Consider the following 18,323-nt stretch of genomic DNA (forward strand, 5'->3'; position numbering starts at 1 on the left):
TTATTTCATATTCCAAGTTTACATCCAGATTAGTAGGGTGTTGGCTGGTGTTGCATCTCTTTGTCAGTTTGGAGCTGTTGAACTCTAAAACTAATTGATTATATTGCATTTGAACCAGGCTCTGCTACTTTCTAGAGAAATGTCTCAGCTATATGCATTTTTTTTCAGACGGAATCTTTTCTTCTCAGTCTCACTGTGCTCAGTACTTTGTCACTAGAGGGGCAGTAAAACTCTGATCAGATTTTTTCCCCTCAAATAGAGTGTTCCTTCATTTTGTGAGAAGAGCAATTTTCTCAGCTAGTTGAAGCCACCTAGAAGCAATTCATGCTTGATTTGAAGACAATGGAAAGGGCAGCTGCTACGTATCATTGATACGAGGGCAAGTGTCCGTATAAGTTATTTCATGGTTCTAGGTAAAGGACATTATTTTGAAGTCACTTTTTATTTAAATGGGTTCTTGGTATTCTGGCAGTAGGGAAACTTGTGACTTGCCGCTGATAGTGTGCTCTGATACTGATTACACTAAATGCTGTCTGGTTTTATGGAATGCAGTCACCTTTACATGAAAGGTGTGCATGGCTTTTACAATGTGAAAGGCAAAACTGCTCTTACCTTACTTCTGCATAACTTGACTAGACTGGAACACAGCAGCATTAACTGCCTTAACAGCTTCATCCAATGGCACCAGTCTGGCTGGACTTTAGTATGAGAAAGCCATTCTTTCACACACAGCAAACAAAGTACTCTTCTACTATGCTCCTGCGGTAGATCAGTAACCATTTTTTACTCAGAAATTGATAAAATACTACCTGGATGATTATACGAGGCCTTCTCCAGCAGCAGATTGATACCTAGATGATAAACAGAGGTAGAAGAATAGGAGGCTTTTCCAGGCTAAAATATCCAGAAGGAGTAAATGGAGGGTGCCTAAACTGTTTTAAATTGCAGAGATGACCATGTTACTAGAACCTAGGAGGCTCCTGTAAGAGACTGGAGAGGATGAAGGGGAGAGCAAAATATTATACAATCACAACTTGACATCTGGTTTGGTTTTTAATCTGTCTCACTTATCTCTGATTAATATTATGTGTACAACATGTATAGAAACTCTGGTTTGTCTGAGCCTACCTAATGCCTGTAGGGAGATGTTTGGATGTATATTTTGCTAAGGGATTCTAAAATCTGTGTTCAGCTAAAGCACTGAAAATCAAGATGCCTGTTGGAACAGGGTTAAGGTTTCAATACAGTATGAAGGTAAAATACAGCTTAAATTCTTGGCTTAAAAAGCCCTTTAGCTTCAATTTTTTCTTCAAGTCCTCATTTTCAATTTACTGCAATTTAAATGTCTAGTAAAAGGGTTTTACGGTCATCTACAGTGACCAGTCATCTACATCTACAGTAATCTACATCTACTTGTGTTTATATAGATGAATTCTGCACTAATTTCTGCTTGTTACATCTGGTTGATGAATATACTCTGTATCTACTATGTGCCTACTTTTGTCATTGTTTTCTTCTCAGGATCAGATCTTTATGGAGAATGTTGGTGCTGTAAAGCAGCTTTGTAAACTAACAAACAATCTTGAAGTCAGAATAGAAGAACTGGAGCAGTGGAACCGGAAACTGGCCAGGCTGAAACGGATCAACAGTTTAAAGTCAACAGTCAGTGAAGAGAGCAAAGTCAGGTACCTCTGGCTGGGATGTTCTCTAAGAGTTGTCACACCAAGTTGTTAAAGAGATCTCTGAAGCGATAGAAGGGAAACCTGATTTTGCTTGACAGTAGAGTTCAGCTATTTTCCAGTATTTAAGTTTTGCAAAAGACTCCAAATTTAATTTTTTTTTTTTTAGTCACTGAAAAAATTAATGTTTGAAATGGCTATTAAATTGCAGTAATTTTTGTAATTGCTTCTGTTTCATAAAGTAAAGGGTAGATTATGTCCAGTTACAGCTCTGGGACTTGTAAATTGCTTCTAAAGCAAATCTGCAGAGCTTCTTCTGCAAGAAAGAATCTTCACTGGTGCTTCAGTGGAAGTGATGAATGTTTCCTTATTCTAAGCCATTTCCCAAAGTTTTCTTCTAAATCAAATATAGCATTTAAGAGCATTCACCTGAATGAGTTAACTGGAGACCTTTATCCTTGAAGATGAATCTGCTGACACTTGTGCCTTTCCCTTTGTAAATGTTAAAATTACAAAAGTAAGTGACATTAACACAGTAAAAATGTCTTTTCTTCATTAATTACTTGAAGCATTTGAATGTTAAAGAGATCTTGTCTCTTACAGCAGGTATAGTCGAGCTAATAGTCTCTTGCCGTCAATAAAATCAGTCCCACTAAAATCCAGGAAGGTGAGTGAAATGAAATCCTTGTCTGAGTCATTCATTGTGGTTTGTTTTCACTTTCTCATGCCTCTATTGTGGTATGGGAAGTGGATACCCTTTTTCAAAGGGATCATATGAGTGAGGAAATACAAACATTGAGACACCTTCCTAGGCTGCCAAGCCCTGCTCTTTAATATGAACTAATGCTCATTTGCCTACTTTGCTTTTGCCAGTGCCAAAGAGCAAGAGAAAATAATAGGTCAAATATGCTTTGTACCATAATGACGGTCAAATGCTCCATCACCTAAGATTATCCTACTAGTTTGGAAAGTGCCTTTCTTCTGTATTTGTACCAATCCTGCTTTAGCATGATTTGAGCACATACTGAAAGCTGCTGAGCTTTTAGTTCTGGACACTTACTGAGTTCTTGATTTGAGTTTTCATACTTCCAAAGTATGAAAAATGGCAGGAAGAAAGGACAAGGATCTGTTAATTTTAGCTATCCTTTCTTCTTCTATAAAGTTTGTGCACCCAAACTATCAACAATGCACATTCTTAGAGACCTTTTAATTTTTTTTTCTGTAGATGTTGACCATTATATAGGCGTGATCATGAAAAAAACAAGGGTGACGTAAAGTCAACATAGTGTAGTATTTCTTAATTTACTGGTAGTTGCTTAGATATGTGCCACTTGAATTAACCAAACTTTTTTTTTACCCTAGGTTTGTTTATCAAAGACTAAAGAATCTTGTTCCGTGAAGATTTTTCGGGTGACTATAATAGCTTTGATTGCTATTATGGCATTATGGTAAAAATTAATTAACAACAATTTGACTTGTTTATCCCTTTCCTCTTTCTACTTATCTGAAAGAATGTAACACTTTTTCTTCTTTTCCCTTCCGACTTGAAGAACACAATGTATTAAAATTAACAATTAATATCCTTGGTAATATTATAAAGTTGAAACCATTGTATAAAAGTAAGGTACTCACGGCTGATCTCTCTCCATGTCACAATGTATGGTGCACCTTGAGTCTACCTCAGCGGCTTGTACTACAGGTGCAAAACTGGACTCTGCATGTTTTATCCAGTCATTCTGTGCCTAAGTACAATTTCTGATGTAAGAGTGAATCTGCTGTATGAAATGAAGCTGAACTCACTCCCATTGTGGTGGATAATTATGTGACTGGAAATTTAACTTGTGGCATTGGACTTGTGGAAAGGAAAGTATGCTCTGGACTTCTGAGATTGCCATTTTCTGTCTCCAGTCCAAAAACCTATGGCTTGCAATCAATCTCAAAGTACTCAGTGACCTGAGTACTTTGAACTGGTGGTGTGATTTTATTTAGGTTGGAAAGTGGCCGTATTTTGTGTTGAATACAAGTATATGAACACAATACTCTATATGAGTATCTGATCTAAACCCCATTAAATTCAGCCAGTATTTTTCCCACTAAAGGGAAAGTGATCAGATAGTTAACACTTGCATGACTGCATTTCGACACAATGCTGTCAAGGTATTATTCATATTGTGTTGCATATAAGATGGATGTAAATCTACAGAACAATTCTCTTTCTACAGTGCTTTGACAATATGGAGCCTATATTTACTTAGCATTCGTGACAGCCGTTTTGAAAAACATCCAGTTTACAGGCAAGTAGTTAAACTACCATAGTGAATTCAAATTAATAGAATCAGTAACAGACTGTGGATCAATTTCTTTTGGTCCTCAACTCCAATGTCCATTTCTTAATGAATTGTTTTTCTTCATCAGCAATACCTCAAGTTCTGTTCCAGTTTCTCCCTCTACTACCACAGCAGGTACTGTGTTTCTGCTGGTCTGCATACACATAATTGGCTATTATAAAATGCCAGTATACAGCATTTGTGAGAATTATATTTTGGGGTTTTTTTGTTGTTTGCTTTTTTTTTTTTTTTAGCATTGCAGAGTGAAAGCACAGTTTCTCAGACCACACAACCCACCAGCAGGATCCCTGAAGTGAATTTCTGTGGCATTTTACCTTGTGACAAGGTCTATTGTTGTCCAATTCATCACCCAAAAGTCAAATCTCTAAGTTATGAAAAAAATAATGCAAAGGAGAAACGTAAGTTGGAAATGTAATTCTTTATAATTTGAGCAGAGACTGTATGGAAAGTGTGGGGAAAGGCGCAAGAATCTTTGAAGGTAGTTAGCTTTCTACAAAAGAGCTTAGTCCAGAGTATTTAAAAAATCTTCATATAACTGATCATCACTATAGTCAATATGTTTTTGAAAAATCCAGTCTGGTTACCCTTGAGAACTTTGGGCTCTTAGGTGTCTTGTCTGGTGTCACTGTTCTTCCTGGCCATTCTTGGTGAATTATGTGATGTCAACTTGAAAGTCACTAATCCCTTTAATTGACCTTTGGCTACAGTTGGATGTGAGTTGATTAGGGATAGTAGAGAATTAATTAACAGATGCAAAAAAACCCAGACAACTGAATTGTGTCACAGTGTGGTGGTACTACATCTTTTCTATGGGCAGAGACAGAATGCCAACTGCCTGAAAACATAAAAATTACTCTTAAAACTCTGATTGTTAAGGCAGGGCTTTTGAGCAGTAGCATTCAAAGGCAGAGCTCTATAAAATAAAATACTTTTACTTGAATGAGTTATTTTACTGACTCTGTCTGCCAGGTGTTGTATGCATAGTTTATGAGAAGAAGCATTGTTTACAACTTCTATGATATTTATAAGAAAGGGTTAATGCATAAAGGTATGGATAATTGTGGGAATCTTGTATTCCCCTCTCCCAGTGCTTAACATATTCAGTGTCTGGAAGCAAGTGTTAATATTACTAAACCAGGATTCATACTCTTCCTATCTTGGCCTTGGGAACAATTCTTGCAGCACGGTCGACAAAGTGAAGTGAAACTGGGGATGGATGCAGTTCAGCCTCTGAAGTACAAAAGGCTGCCAGGGCAGGCATTACCAATTGCTGTGACACTCTCAGTGTGAGCTGTTTCAGTGGGACTCACCCACTGTTCACTCTTTAATCTGCAGACAAGCTGTGTGTGAGTGGTCCTTGTGATTCTTGTGATCAGTGCTGCAGTAAGCTCCGTGGCAGATAGAGCTCAATGCAGGACTTTCAGGAGGTCATACCTGAGTGATTTGTACTGCTCTGAAACCTGAAAGTTTGTTGATTAATTAATAAGACATTAATCTCGTTTATAAATGAGGGAATTGTAGATGGATGAAAATGAAATATGAAAACCTTCTATCCTCACCTGGCTGCTTCTGATATTAGGTGGAAAGAGAAGATAAGAATTAACACAAAGCATTAACTTCTCAAGGTTTTATGCTCCAAATAGCATTAAGAGTGGATCCAAGAGTGAAAAATTGGCACAGTACACAAGCTACTGAAACATTTCAGTTCTGCACAAGTTTAATGAACCTGAATATACCCCCAGATGGAAGGTAGCAATGTCAATATGAAATCCAAACAGAAGGAAAACCAACAAGCTGTTTAATGTTGCTGTAGCCAAGATAAATGAAAAGGAAAATGTTTTTAGAAAAAAAAGCTAAGCATTAAATATGGGGAATAATCAAGATAAAAAGTGGATACTTTAGAATCAGCTGGTTATTCCAATTCATGGAAAGGTAGAACTGTTTGAAATTGTATTTAAATGAAATACTAATTTAGGAGTTACTACAGACCTTTTGCTGCTCCACATCCAATACTTGAATTCTGTGGGTGCAGACTACTGTGGTGTGCACACATTGTAACTCCTAATCCTTTGCATCCCAGAGCTGTTAATGAAAAGGCTGTTTGGAAAGTTCAAGTAGAAGCAAAAGCATTCATAAGCAAGAGAAAATTTATTAAACAAAAGCTCAGCAGATCTTCATGTCATCTAGCTTAATGTGACCTTTTTTTCTCATATTTCCTTTTAACTGATTTCTCTGGAGGATTTAGGCTTTGGAACTTCCATTGATTTCAGTGGAATTGAGGAATGTGAATACCCTTCAGCATTTTCTGCTCTCTGCTTCCATGCCATTAGTGCTCCCCTTAATGTTAAGTGCCACCAATAACCAGGAGCTGTCCTTACTTGTTGTCTCTCCCCATTTTCTCTCCCCTCACAGTAAAACGTTGGTGATAGCCCCTGCTGGGTTTTAGCGATTCACATTTATTGCCTTCAGAGGGCAGTTAACAGATTCGTAGTAAAGTGCCATCACAATGAGAAATCATCAGCAGATTTTCCCCACGCTGCTTACAGAATATTATAACTCACTTGAATTAAAGCCATAGAGTATTTGAGGAGGAAAAAAAAAAAAAAAGATACTACATTTATTGGATGAGTTTTTCTTAATCTTATCTGAAGATGATTGTTTTCCTCATTACACTCTTGTCATGCTTGTAGTTCTATATTTGTTATTGAATTGGTTCTTCACACCCCACATGGGCCTTTGAGAAAGCCCTCAGTGTTACTATATGTGAAAGAGTGTAATTTTATTTACAATTTATTGAAGGTTGCTGTGGTGCTTTGTGATAATTCTTGGTGTTCTCAATTGGCACCTTGTATTCAAAATTTAGATTGCAATATATGAAAGAATAATGAAAAGGTAATTCTATGATGAGTAAAAACCCGAGTGAAAATAAAGTTCTATGATGGTTACTGACTCAGTTTAAATAGTTGAAATCTTAGTAAAGTAAATCTGTCTTTGTCCTGGTTTTTGTACAAAATTCTGATACCTCTTAATGTTTTCTTCCATCACCTGCAAAAGAATCACACTTTTAAGTGTTTACTCATTCCAAGTTTTTAATGAATATTCCTACCAACACTTGCATGGGCTGAACTATTTTATCTACATAGAACAATCTTTTACCTCCACTAGGGGATATACATTTTCTACAGAACAGTTCTCTGTTAATGAAAATATAAAATTTCAGTGTTTAATGCATAGCTAGCATATCTGGACTATTAAGAGAAACCAGGAGAAAATGTGCGACAATTCATTTGTGAATTAAAGGGAGGAATGAGAGAATGAACAGGCTTTTGTTAGCTCTGTCCCAAGATGAGTGTACATGTCTAAGTGGTTGCATGTGTTCAGTAGCCATTTTACTAGGTGTGTAGAACTGTATAATGAAACGGAACAGCAGATGACTACTAAATGCAGCAGTTACCACCAAATCTGGTGGAACCTGTAGATCTGAATGATGCACTAGTAAATAGGAAATTAATTCAAGGAATAGCTGGCAGCAGCATGAGAGTTTTATAAAAAAAAACACAAGACAGATTAAAATCCCAAAGATGATTTGTATTGCTTCTGGGCCCTTGAATTCCATTTGTTGATGTTGCTCCATGCTCTTTGTTGCCTACTAGCATGAGAAAAGTCTGGATTTTCTTATTTCCCAATACTGAAATGAAATCCAAATCTGGAATGAGTAAGAAAACAAAAAGGTCAATCCAGCTGCCTTGTTTCAATCTCAGTAATAATGCACTTTGATCCTTGCTTCCTTTAATGAAACAGTCATTCTGAAATCAGAAAGTTTCCTTTGGAAAACATGTTAACGGAGTATTTTGGTATTCTAGAAGTGATATTTGATGAAGCACATTAGTTTAGGCAAAATCAGCATTTCCAGTTCCAGTTTCCTGTTAACATGTCTCTGAACAGATTCTTAGCTGGCAATCTGTGTAGAAGCACAGGAATAGCATTACACCATTTCCCATGGGCTTGAAGGGCCATTTGCCTTCCCCAAATTGTACTATATGATGATTATTCAAATGATCATTAGAGTTCATTTTTCTAGGCAAGTGTTGAGAAAATTAATAGAATAACAATCAAAAGAAGAAGTCATCAGCTTATATTACACAGCCTAGTTCCATGTGTGAAGTTACAGAGGTGACATCAGTGAACATGGTGATCATTTGTTAGAGACGAGTATTAGCTTTTTTAATTTGGTTATGCATCCTCTCTCTGAAGTAGTGGCTCAGTCTGCAGTATCTTAACATCTCACATTCAAAAAATCTAAGTTGCTCCCTCAGCCTATATTTGCATGCCAGATGCCTACAATTTCTAATGTGATTTTCTCACTAATAAGAAAGATGTGGCTTTTTGGTCAGATTTGTGCTGAAGTGCCTGGCTGCATATTGACTTTCAGCTTGGCTCTCTGTTACAGAAATTGATGATGTTCTCTCTGTGTGATGAAGTCTTTTCTAATAGGCTATGTTTTGGAAAAGTTTTTGATATTCTGTAGATTTCAAAAACTTTTTTCTTGTTATCTGCAAAATTATTTTGACTGTGTATATCTTCTTCTGAATGGAGGTGCTTTGTATTTTCAAGATCTCTCTCATGGTTATGCATTTCTATTCAAGAGATAATTAACAAAATATCTTCTGGTTTTCTATTCATACTTTGCTGTTACAATTGTGCAACTTAGGCAATGTTTGTGCATTCATCCTTTCACAGGAAACAAAAGTGATTTGTTACCCAAACGAGATCACCTCAAAAAACCCGGTGGAAGACCTGATCTTGGAAATGACTGTAAGTCCTATATTTAAATGAAAAAAAAACAAATTAAAGTGTTTACTTGTATAATTTTCAAGATCTACTTTTAGGCTTTGAATTCTGCTTCTGGAATTTAGGGAAGTTTCAGTTGTAATTAATCATTATAGAGAATTACCACTTGTGAGTCTAGTTCCTGTGAACAACAGGAAACCTGTGATTCATTGTAATTTTCAGTTTATTCTTGCTTCTTCATTGTATTTTTATAGACGTTCTGACTCCCCTCTCTAGAGAGTTCTTAGGCTTGGCTTCAAATACAATAAAAGGACAAGTGCCATTTTCCTTGACAGGGGCTAAAATCTTGTGCTTAAGGATATGAGCGTGATATTAATGTGCAGGAAACTCATAATACAGTGTGAAGGAAGTGTTTGGGGTTTGCCTCATCTCAGCTAAGGGATTAAAATGTCAGCTGCTCAAAGGGGCCATCTCTACCTGCAGATCCTGACACTGCCTTCAGAGGAGATGAAATTAAGTTCCTTGACACAGGAAGTTTGGCTTGATTTCAGGTTCCCCTTTTAGTAACTGTGCACTGCTGTCAGAGCCAGCCTGGGCTGAAAATATTGATTCTTTTATGTAAAGATGAGTATCTGCTGACTACATATGTTATAACAGCATGCTCTGGCATTCATTCAGTGTGAGCAGGATTATGTCTTGTGTCTTTTTGGTTTATGTAGATCCTCTGTTTTAAGTCTTGTTTTGGTTTTTTTTTTTCTTTTTTCTTTTGATAAATATTTGATTAAAGACTAGGCAATATTTGGAAGATAAAACATCTAGACTTAGACATCTAGAACATGCACTTAAAGCAGGTGTGGAATAGAACACAGGTTCTGCTTGTTGCCTGGATATGCCGCAGTGGGATGATCTGGGAAAAATCATTCCCCTTCTGTTTTTTTTGCATGGGTACACACACCTCAGGCATCACAATGTTACATCTTGTAATGAGTTGCTGTGTCACAGGGAAATGTTCTCCTGTGCTACTTCTCTGAGATGAACTTGCTCAATTTTCCTCTGTCACTTGTAGATATTTGCATGCTGACAATTAAGTATATACTACCACACAGAGATTCTATAATCAGAGAATGGGTCACCGTATACTCATCAAGTTTCTCTGCAAAGTAGGGAATGGTTGCTGTGGAACAGAGGAACAGAAATTCAAATCCAGTGTACACAGCCTGATATGAAGGGCTTGGGCTTGCTGACCCAAGTCCTCCTTGTGCTTTCTGCACCACATTGTAAGACCAGGTGAAGGGTCTGCAGAGGAAGCCGTATGAGGAGCAGCTGACATCCCTTGGTAATTCTCTATAATGATTAATTATAACTGGCCTAGAGAAGGTATTGAGGGGAGACCTCCTGGTGGCCCACAGGTTCCTCGTGAGGGGAAGAGAAGACACTGATCTCTTTGCTCTGGTGATCAGTGATAGGACCCTAGGGAACAGCATGAAATTTTGTCAGGGGAAGTTTAGGCTGGGTATTAGGAAAAGATTCTTCACCCAGAGGTTGGTCAGGCACTGAAACAAGCTCTTCAGAGAAGTGGTCACGACACCAAGGCTGCCAGAGTTCAGGAAGGATTTGGAAAGCACTCTCAGACATGTGGCGTCTGCTTAAGAGAAAAACAATGTTATCATGGCTAAACTCACCATCTATCTGCAGTATATTACAAAACTCTTGCAAAAACAAAAGTTCTTGCAAGTTCAAGGCAACATTATATGAAGAAATTATGATTTTCTTTTAAGCTGGGTAGTTTTCTTCCACAGATAATTAGAAACAAGTTTTGTTGCATTCTATATTATTCCTCTCAACAAAGATGAGATTTTTCAAGTTTGTGGTTACTTGAATGGATACGGCTTCTAGTACATGAAAATGAATATTGACCCATTTGAGTTTTACTTGGGATGCCATCAAAGTAGCCTTCAACATCTGTGCAAAAGAAAATGGTGCAATGTTAAGTTCCCAGGATATTTGTCCTTGCAAACTGAACAAGGTTCAGGTTCTCCAATGGCAGAATGAAGGTAATCAACCAGAGGTGTTTAATTGAGTGTGAATTTAGACCTGCAGCAAGTCATGTAGTGACAATCAAGGCAGTAGACTAACTGCAGTTTTAATATGCTCTTATTTAAGATTTCTGAAATAATCAAGAATAAACTATTATTCTTAATATTTTTAGGGATTGATACAACAATCAGTTCCATAAAGATTTTGGAAACTCAGCAAAGCATTGACAAGCGCTATTGTAGTAAAAATCTGCAGTGCAGGTAGGTGAATTTTTAAGAATTATTATTTTATTATTTAATAAATTAATAAAAATAATTGTTTTAATATACTGTGGTAGAATTAGACACCATTGTTGTGCCCTGGCTGGCTCCTGCTCACAGTTGATTCATCTAGGATGCAGTAGTCTTTGATACTTTTTTATATTTTTTTCTTTTTAAATTTAAATGCAATTTCCATATTTTGATGAAGATACTGTCTATCTCAAAATCCCATGTGTATTAATGCAACCTTTTTCAGCTCTGGAAACTACAGCTATGTTATTCCTATTAACAAATACACGCCCACGGATGTAGAAATCTCACTGGAAATAAAGTAAGTGCAATTAAAAGGAATACATGCAAAAGACAACAGTGGTTCTTAATTTGATAGAAATTCTTGCCTGATGTCTATTGTTACAAAAATTCATCCTCTTCAGAGAAGTGGGAAAAATCTATGGAAAAATCGACACAATGTAGACTTTTTAGGCAGATTCCTTGCTGTTGCATAGGCCCAATACCATTCTCAGCTCAAGGAAAATTTCACCTGATGTTGCAGGTATTGAAATCCAGAAGTCTTAAGCTTCAATCCTACAAATCATTTGGGCAGACATGTATGTGTATATTAGCAAGATTGTGGTCTCTGGCCTAGGGATCTGATTTTTCTTTTCTTGTAGAGAAACATAAGGAACCTAACATGAGTAACTCCAGAGAGTACCTTCTTTGGGCCTGCTGTGCCAAGCCCTGTAAATGGGGGATTCTTGTGCAGGAACTTCTGGTGTTGCATAAAATTGTGACTTACAGCAGGGAAAAGCAGCAGACTTAATCCTTTCAGCAGGCTTTTTCTCCTCAAAAGACCACCTCCACTGTGTTCTCCCAGAGGGAACAGGTCATTTATTTTGGAGTTTTATTCTGAGAAAGGCCAGCAGTAGCCAGAACAGCTGCCAAACAATCTGCTTGACAACAGTTTATGACTTCTGTCTCTGCAACAAAGGAATTGTCCAGTCTTTTGATCTTCAATGTTATCCCTGTAAGCATCTGCATTTTTCAGATAAGATGAAATATAACAGTACCCTTGAAGCGTCTGCTTGTTTTCTACAGACACTGAAAATTTGTCTTTTAAATGTATGCCATTATAATCCAATAGTATAGCCCTCCCATACAGAGATTAATACATCATATTCAGAGTTTTACTGAATATGACTGTATTTTGAGTATTAGTTTGTGGTTTGGGGGCAACTGATTTTATTTTTAATAGAGTCATTTATTCTTATTTTTCTCTGTTTCTTGAAGCACCACAGAACCATTAATTATATTTCTCTGCAAAGTCACATTTGGAAATTATTGCTCTTATTATTCTTCAAGCCAAAACACTAGGAAGAATTTCCAAGAAACCACACAGGTAAGATTTTTATAGCAATACTCTGGGTTTTGGGAATAATTTTTATGAAACTAATGGCTACAAAATTCTGATCTTTGCTGAAGTACTAGAAATCCAAATGCTGGTACTTTGAGTCTGTCAGTCATGGCTGGCTTTGGCATGACCATAATGAGATGCAGTCCTTTTGTTGGAGTCAGTTTTTTGCTGACTTTTATAAAAATCTATCCAATAATTCTCTACAAGAACAGTTTTGATTCTGCTTCAGCCTAAGCCACGACTACAACTCATTATAACTCCAGAGATACTTAAGAAATAGGAATAACTCATCATTCAGAGCTTTAGGAGAGTCTTCCAAACTCTCATCTACTTTATGGTTTCCCTTATTATCTTATGGATAATGAATTCCAGTTTTAAGGTCTGGAATTTGCTGGTAACAATGGTAATATTCTGCTTTATTTCTGTGTGAACAGGAGTTTACCAATAAATCCCTCTAGGGAAAAGTCTTCATTTTAAAAGCAAAATTGTTTATGTGTCATTCTCTGGATTGCCTCAATGGGGATAAAAGATGATGAAACAGGTTAGCTCTTCCCACTAAAAAATATTTAGTAACCAGATCTAGAAAATCTTGAAGCATCTCCAGTAAATCAATGAAGGCTTTAAACTTTCTTCAGGTTCCCTGGACATACAGGCCTCCTTCAAGGCCCCCATTTGTTAATGCTTGTTCAGAAATGTTTATTCTGGCTAAAACAGTAGGAAAGGCAGAAGCAATTTTTGAACACCTTGTAGGAGAAACATCTCTGAATTTGGAAGTAATTTCCAATTTCTTCTGGAAAAGAGTCTTCAGAATTGTGGTCTATGATCCCATACATAACGTTTTTATTTGTTTGTTTGTTTGTTTGGTTGGTTTTTGTTTTTTTTTTTGTGTTTAGTCAGATCACAGCACTTGAGATACCTTCAGATGACTTTTTGCTCAACTTTTCAAATGTCCTTGCAAAAAGTTTCAGGCTTCTCTCTAACAGTGGCATAGTCATCCAAAAGCCCAACTTTTCCAAGTTTTGACCTGTCTGCTGTAATTTCAACTGAACTGAAATTAAGTCAGACATAGAGAGTTTCACAATCCAGAAATGTCCTTGAAGCTTACTGACAAAACTGGTCAAAGAGATTTCCTGTGTCAACCTGAAATCCACATCAAAAGACTAAAGCTAACTAGCCTCCAGCAGCAGTGAGCTTTCGGATTTGATGTGACTCAGAATAGAAATGCCTAGCTGAAGAGGTTTCTTTTAAGAGGATTTTTCTAGGGATGGGAAAGCTTATTCCCTGCCAAAAGCCAGAACAGCAATCATTTGGACTCACCAGTCCCACGTAAGTTTTGCCATGTGAACACATTGTCTCCAGCAGAGAGGATGTGTCAGAAAGTGAAGTGAGGAGAGAAAGATGAAGGAGATGAGACACTAGAAATATAAATTACCATGGGTCATTAGGTGAAAAAGAGGTGAGGATTTAATTTTGTTTTATTAATTGTAACATAAACATTTCAGGTACAAAATATGGTTTTTACCTTTTTCATGGCGGAATACTGTAATAAAAAATAGCATGAAACATTGCAGGTATCTGCTTTTGAGATACTGGGTGAAGAGACTACCCATATCTTTAGAATATATGGAGGAAATTTTCTGTCTTCTGGGGTCTGCTAAAGTTGATGTCTCAAAGTCAGCAGAATTGCCATTTGCTAGTATTACAAATTAAAGCTCTCAGGCCACCTGGCATATCAGAAACAATCCCTATTTTTGGGGGGATTTGCTTAGAAAATGAGTGAAGGAATCCAGTTACTCAGAGCCAGCTGAGTGTCACTGGGAGTCAGATGCCTGCCAGTTCTCCATGTGGAGCCCATCAGAGTAAACCCACATTTGCAGGGTTTAAAGTCAGCACTTGATCTTTAAATACGTAATTACCTTGCACTGCATTTGTCAATGAAGCATTTCCAGAGCCTATCCTTCTCTCCAGTTTCCCATGAAATGAGGTTATCTAATCTGTCTCTCATTTGTCCCCTAGGGACGCCAGCACGTTTGGGCCCTCCCTGTAGCTAGGCTGTATGACAGCGCATACGCTTTCCGCGTAGCTGTGCCGGTAAGCCTTTTCAAATGGCAACACAGCAAAAGACAAATAGCATTTGAACTGAAAGAAGTTCCTATCTGAATCTCCTTTATTTTACTTTTGCAGGGTTTTGCTAGCTGCTCAACAGACCGCTACTTTGCTGGAATGTTTTTTACTGATTACTACTTCTACTTTTATCGGCAGTGTAATTAAAACGTTGCCGAATATTCTGTTCTTTCGGGAAAAGATGAAGAAACACTTAATATGAAAAAGAGACTTGCAAATAATCCTGGATTTTTTTTTTTAAACCTCTTTCTGGATTGTATGGGACTTTCTTGGGTTTTTTTCACTTTTAAATTAATAAAAAAGTAGAAAAATAAAGTGTTTGACAACAACCATAGCTCTGCATTTCCAGAAACTGTTTCTAAAAAGACACGAGGTAATGGAGTATGTGATGTTGTTGTGGGTGGAGTTTAAAAGTTTATTAGAGAAGCCTTCCCATTGAGTCACAAGGTGCAGAATGACCTCTGGCTTTCTAAACTCCTCAGAAAGGAGTCTGGGTGTGGTTGGATCCAATCTTAGCCCCAGACTTGGTCAATGGTTTAAGTCTAAGGAATTATACACATGTGATTGAACCTTTCTACAATTTTGTCATGCAGAATTAAGGATGGCAAGCCAGATGTATAAAAATGAGTTATTTATTATGATAAATGATTAGACATAAAGATCTTAATCAGGATTACTTATTACACGCTATGGAAGTTAACACTGCTAGTGTAGTATATAAGGTACTGTATTAGAGTAATGACATTAAAGTTATCAAAAAAGAAACAATTATTGTGTAGAAATCAATGTTACTCACCCATGCCAATGATTGTGGGCAAACATCATTAGCTCACCCTAAGAGGTGTCCCCACCCAAGGGAGGAATCTCCACACATGCTCCAAGAAGGAGTGTGCTAAAAATATATATATATATATATATATAAGTGGTACTTTTATAGTATAAAGTGGTTCACTGTCAGTCATATGTCTCCATATGCTTATGGAGAAGCTCAGCATCTTTAGATAAGGATACTTTGCAATATCTGCTACACCTTCACCTCACTATCAGGAGGTTTAACTTTGGAGTTGATGAGTCAGATTTGGTTTTGTGTAATTCAGCACCAAAAGCAGCATGACACCTCCTCTCAGTTCCCACTGATAGCTTTGAAAAATTTGCATTGCTCAAGTCTTTACTGCTTCCCAGAGAGATATGTAAATAAAATGATCGTATGGATCATGCAGAAGTTGTATGATATTATATATATTGCAGACAAGAGCAAATGGGTAGGAACACTGCTGAGGTGGGATACCCTTCAGTTTTCAAAAAATGGGAAGATGATTAAATGTTATTTCAAATAAGGAGACCTGCTTCTGTCCTACAGGCATACACTTTAATTTAGTATCTGCTGCCCTTTTTTAGATATAAATCCATTTCTTTTTTTGCTAACAGAACAAAAACTAATCAAAACTCTAAATTAGAAATGTAGCACTCTGCAAATGCCCTCTAAAATAAGTGTAAGTTGGGGAACAACAAGTCAATTCAGTTGTCTGTATAAGTGTTTTCATTTCAGAAAGCAGTCCCATCATTGTCACCACAGCTGTGTGATTTAACAATGCTACTGCTATTTCAACAAGTTATATTTTAGCCACCTTTTTTTTTTCCCCTCTGAAACTGTACACCAGGAATGAACTATTTACACCTAAATTCAGGTCATATTTTTTCTTGGTGTTTGTGCTTTGAGTTAGTATGATAAAAGAATAGAAATATTGAAAATAAGAATGTCTTGCCTTCATGGCTTTCTAAGTTGCATATGGATACACACCTGCATGGGAAATTTTTTTCTGTTTATATATAGGAAATACATTTTTAAGAATGAGGTATTCAAATGAAATTTTACATTAGTTACTCAGAAAGAAATCAGATATAATAATCAACTGAAGTGTAAATAGTGTTGTCGGATATGTTTAGATCAATCCTCTTTTTTTGTGTAGACAAGAGAAAGTAAATATAACAGAGAGACTGTAGGCTTTTAAAGATTTATTATGTGAAAGCTACATTTGAACAACTGTCCTCTGAATGAAATTATTTAGCAGCGAAAGAGAAACATTAGGAAGAAAAATTAATGTTTAAAGAAGACCTTGCCACAGTCTTTGTGAACACCAGTGTGCCTTAATTGTATATTTATTGCCTACCAGTGTGATGGGAGAGTTTGATTTGTTTCTGTGCCTTGATTTGGTACTTCTTTTGTCGCTGTTTTGGGGCTTCCTTTATAATCTCCTTCTCACTGATTTTTTTTTAGATGCATGTGCTTAGTTGGGGTCAATTGCAATGTCTGGCTTCTTTTTCTTAAATTACTTATTTGTTTGACCTTATATGTGTAAGGGTCTTTTTGGGGTGTAGGCTTTTTTTTTCCTGGGAAGTATTTGTGGTGTAAACCACTGATCTATAAAATTCCAGAGACTAACTGGTGTTGGAACTCTGGAAACAAAATAATCAGAAATATGTGCCTTTAATTTTTTGTAGGGTGAACTTCAGGGTAGAGTCAATCAGCCGCAGATGATAATGTATGTGCATTTTGAACAAAAATTCTACCTTTTAGGCCCACCTGGTTTTCATCACACTATTCTGGATTGTATTTCCCTTCCCAGTGGCACAGAGCACTGCAGCAGGAGAATATAAACTGTGTTTCCTGTCATCAAAAGGCTTTCTGTAATTAGAGTCTAGGGTGAGGTGCATGTGGGATAGCAACTATTTTATTTCCTAAAAAGCTTGTGGTGGTTTAGTTGCACATCAGTTTGTCCATTTAAGAATTTTCAACTAGTTCTCTAGTCCTGTCATATGTTTGTAGTAAGATACTGTTAAAGATTTAATTCAGATATAAGGTGATGTGTGGCTGTATGAGGGCTGTGTTCCAACATGTCTGAGATAACAAAAATCAATCTTGGCAAAAGCTAGGGAAGACCTAGTAGAAATTAAATACTTTATGGCAAAAGAACTGTGGCTGGGTGCTGTTTACCTGCCTACTGGAGTTAGACTGCGACACAGCCCCACCAGAAACCCAGTGAATGACTGACCTACATGACCAGATTTTGATCCATTTTGGACTGGAAATATAGAAACTCTGGGAATGATTCTCACCCCCCTAACTGCCAAGCCTCCACTTTACTGCATTTGGGAAGTGGAACTCATCTTGACAGCACTGGACTGGTGATATTCTTGGCCTCCTGCTGTCCTTCTCCCTTGTATGGCATTAAACTAGAACTACCAGAGAAAAGAATACCACATGGAAAACATGGCCAGCAGCATTTTCCAAGCCAAAGGAAGTATGGATTGACCTTTCCAAATGAATAAGTTTTAAAAAGTTTAAGCATGTCTGTTGTTGGGGTTTTTTTTGGGTTTTTTTTTGTTTTGTTTTGTTTTTTTTTTTTTTTTTTTTTGTGGTTTTTTTTTCCCTTTCCAATTTCTGTGTCCTCAGTACCGGAGTTACAACATTTTTTAATAGTGGTCATTCTAAGTTGAAAGAATTTTTGTGAAAACTGATTAATTAATTATTAATGGTTTACGTAAATTCTACTTGGAACAGGAAATTTTCTTTCCCTTATCTATTTTTAGCACAATGTGGTTGTAAGAAACCTTCCGACATCCATCACTGGAATATTTCTGCCTAATTTAAGGGGGAGCTGAGGCAAAGGAA

General features: G+C 36.9%; 1 protein-coding gene across 1 annotated transcript in view; it reads left to right on the forward strand.

Annotated features, from left to right (window-relative positions):
* The window catches only part of MYRFL (myelin regulatory factor like), a 39,348-nt gene extending 24,364 nt beyond the window's left edge, over positions 1-14,984 (forward strand). The window contains exons 14-25 of the mRNA XM_030259680.4: positions 1,522-1,685; positions 2,283-2,346; positions 3,042-3,127; positions 3,902-3,973; positions 4,095-4,141; positions 4,261-4,425; positions 8,768-8,842; positions 11,028-11,115; positions 11,372-11,446; positions 12,403-12,511; positions 14,543-14,617; positions 14,711-14,984. Of these exons, the coding sequence (XP_030115540.4) occupies positions 1,522-1,685; positions 2,283-2,346; positions 3,042-3,127; positions 3,902-3,973; positions 4,095-4,141; positions 4,261-4,425; positions 8,768-8,842; positions 11,028-11,115; positions 11,372-11,446; positions 12,403-12,511; positions 14,543-14,617; positions 14,711-14,797 (1,107 nt within the window). The 3' untranslated portion in view covers positions 14,798-14,984. The remainder of the gene's footprint in view (positions 1-1,521; positions 1,686-2,282; positions 2,347-3,041; positions 3,128-3,901; positions 3,974-4,094; positions 4,142-4,260; positions 4,426-8,767; positions 8,843-11,027; positions 11,116-11,371; positions 11,447-12,402; positions 12,512-14,542; positions 14,618-14,710) is intronic.
* Positions 14,985-18,323: the final 3,339 nt, after the last annotated feature.

The sequence above is a fragment of the Taeniopygia guttata genome, chromosome 1A, assembly GCF_048771995.1.
Source record: "Taeniopygia guttata chromosome 1A, bTaeGut7.mat, whole genome shotgun sequence".
Classification (NCBI taxonomy): domain Eukaryota; kingdom Metazoa; phylum Chordata; class Aves; order Passeriformes; family Estrildidae; genus Taeniopygia; species Taeniopygia guttata.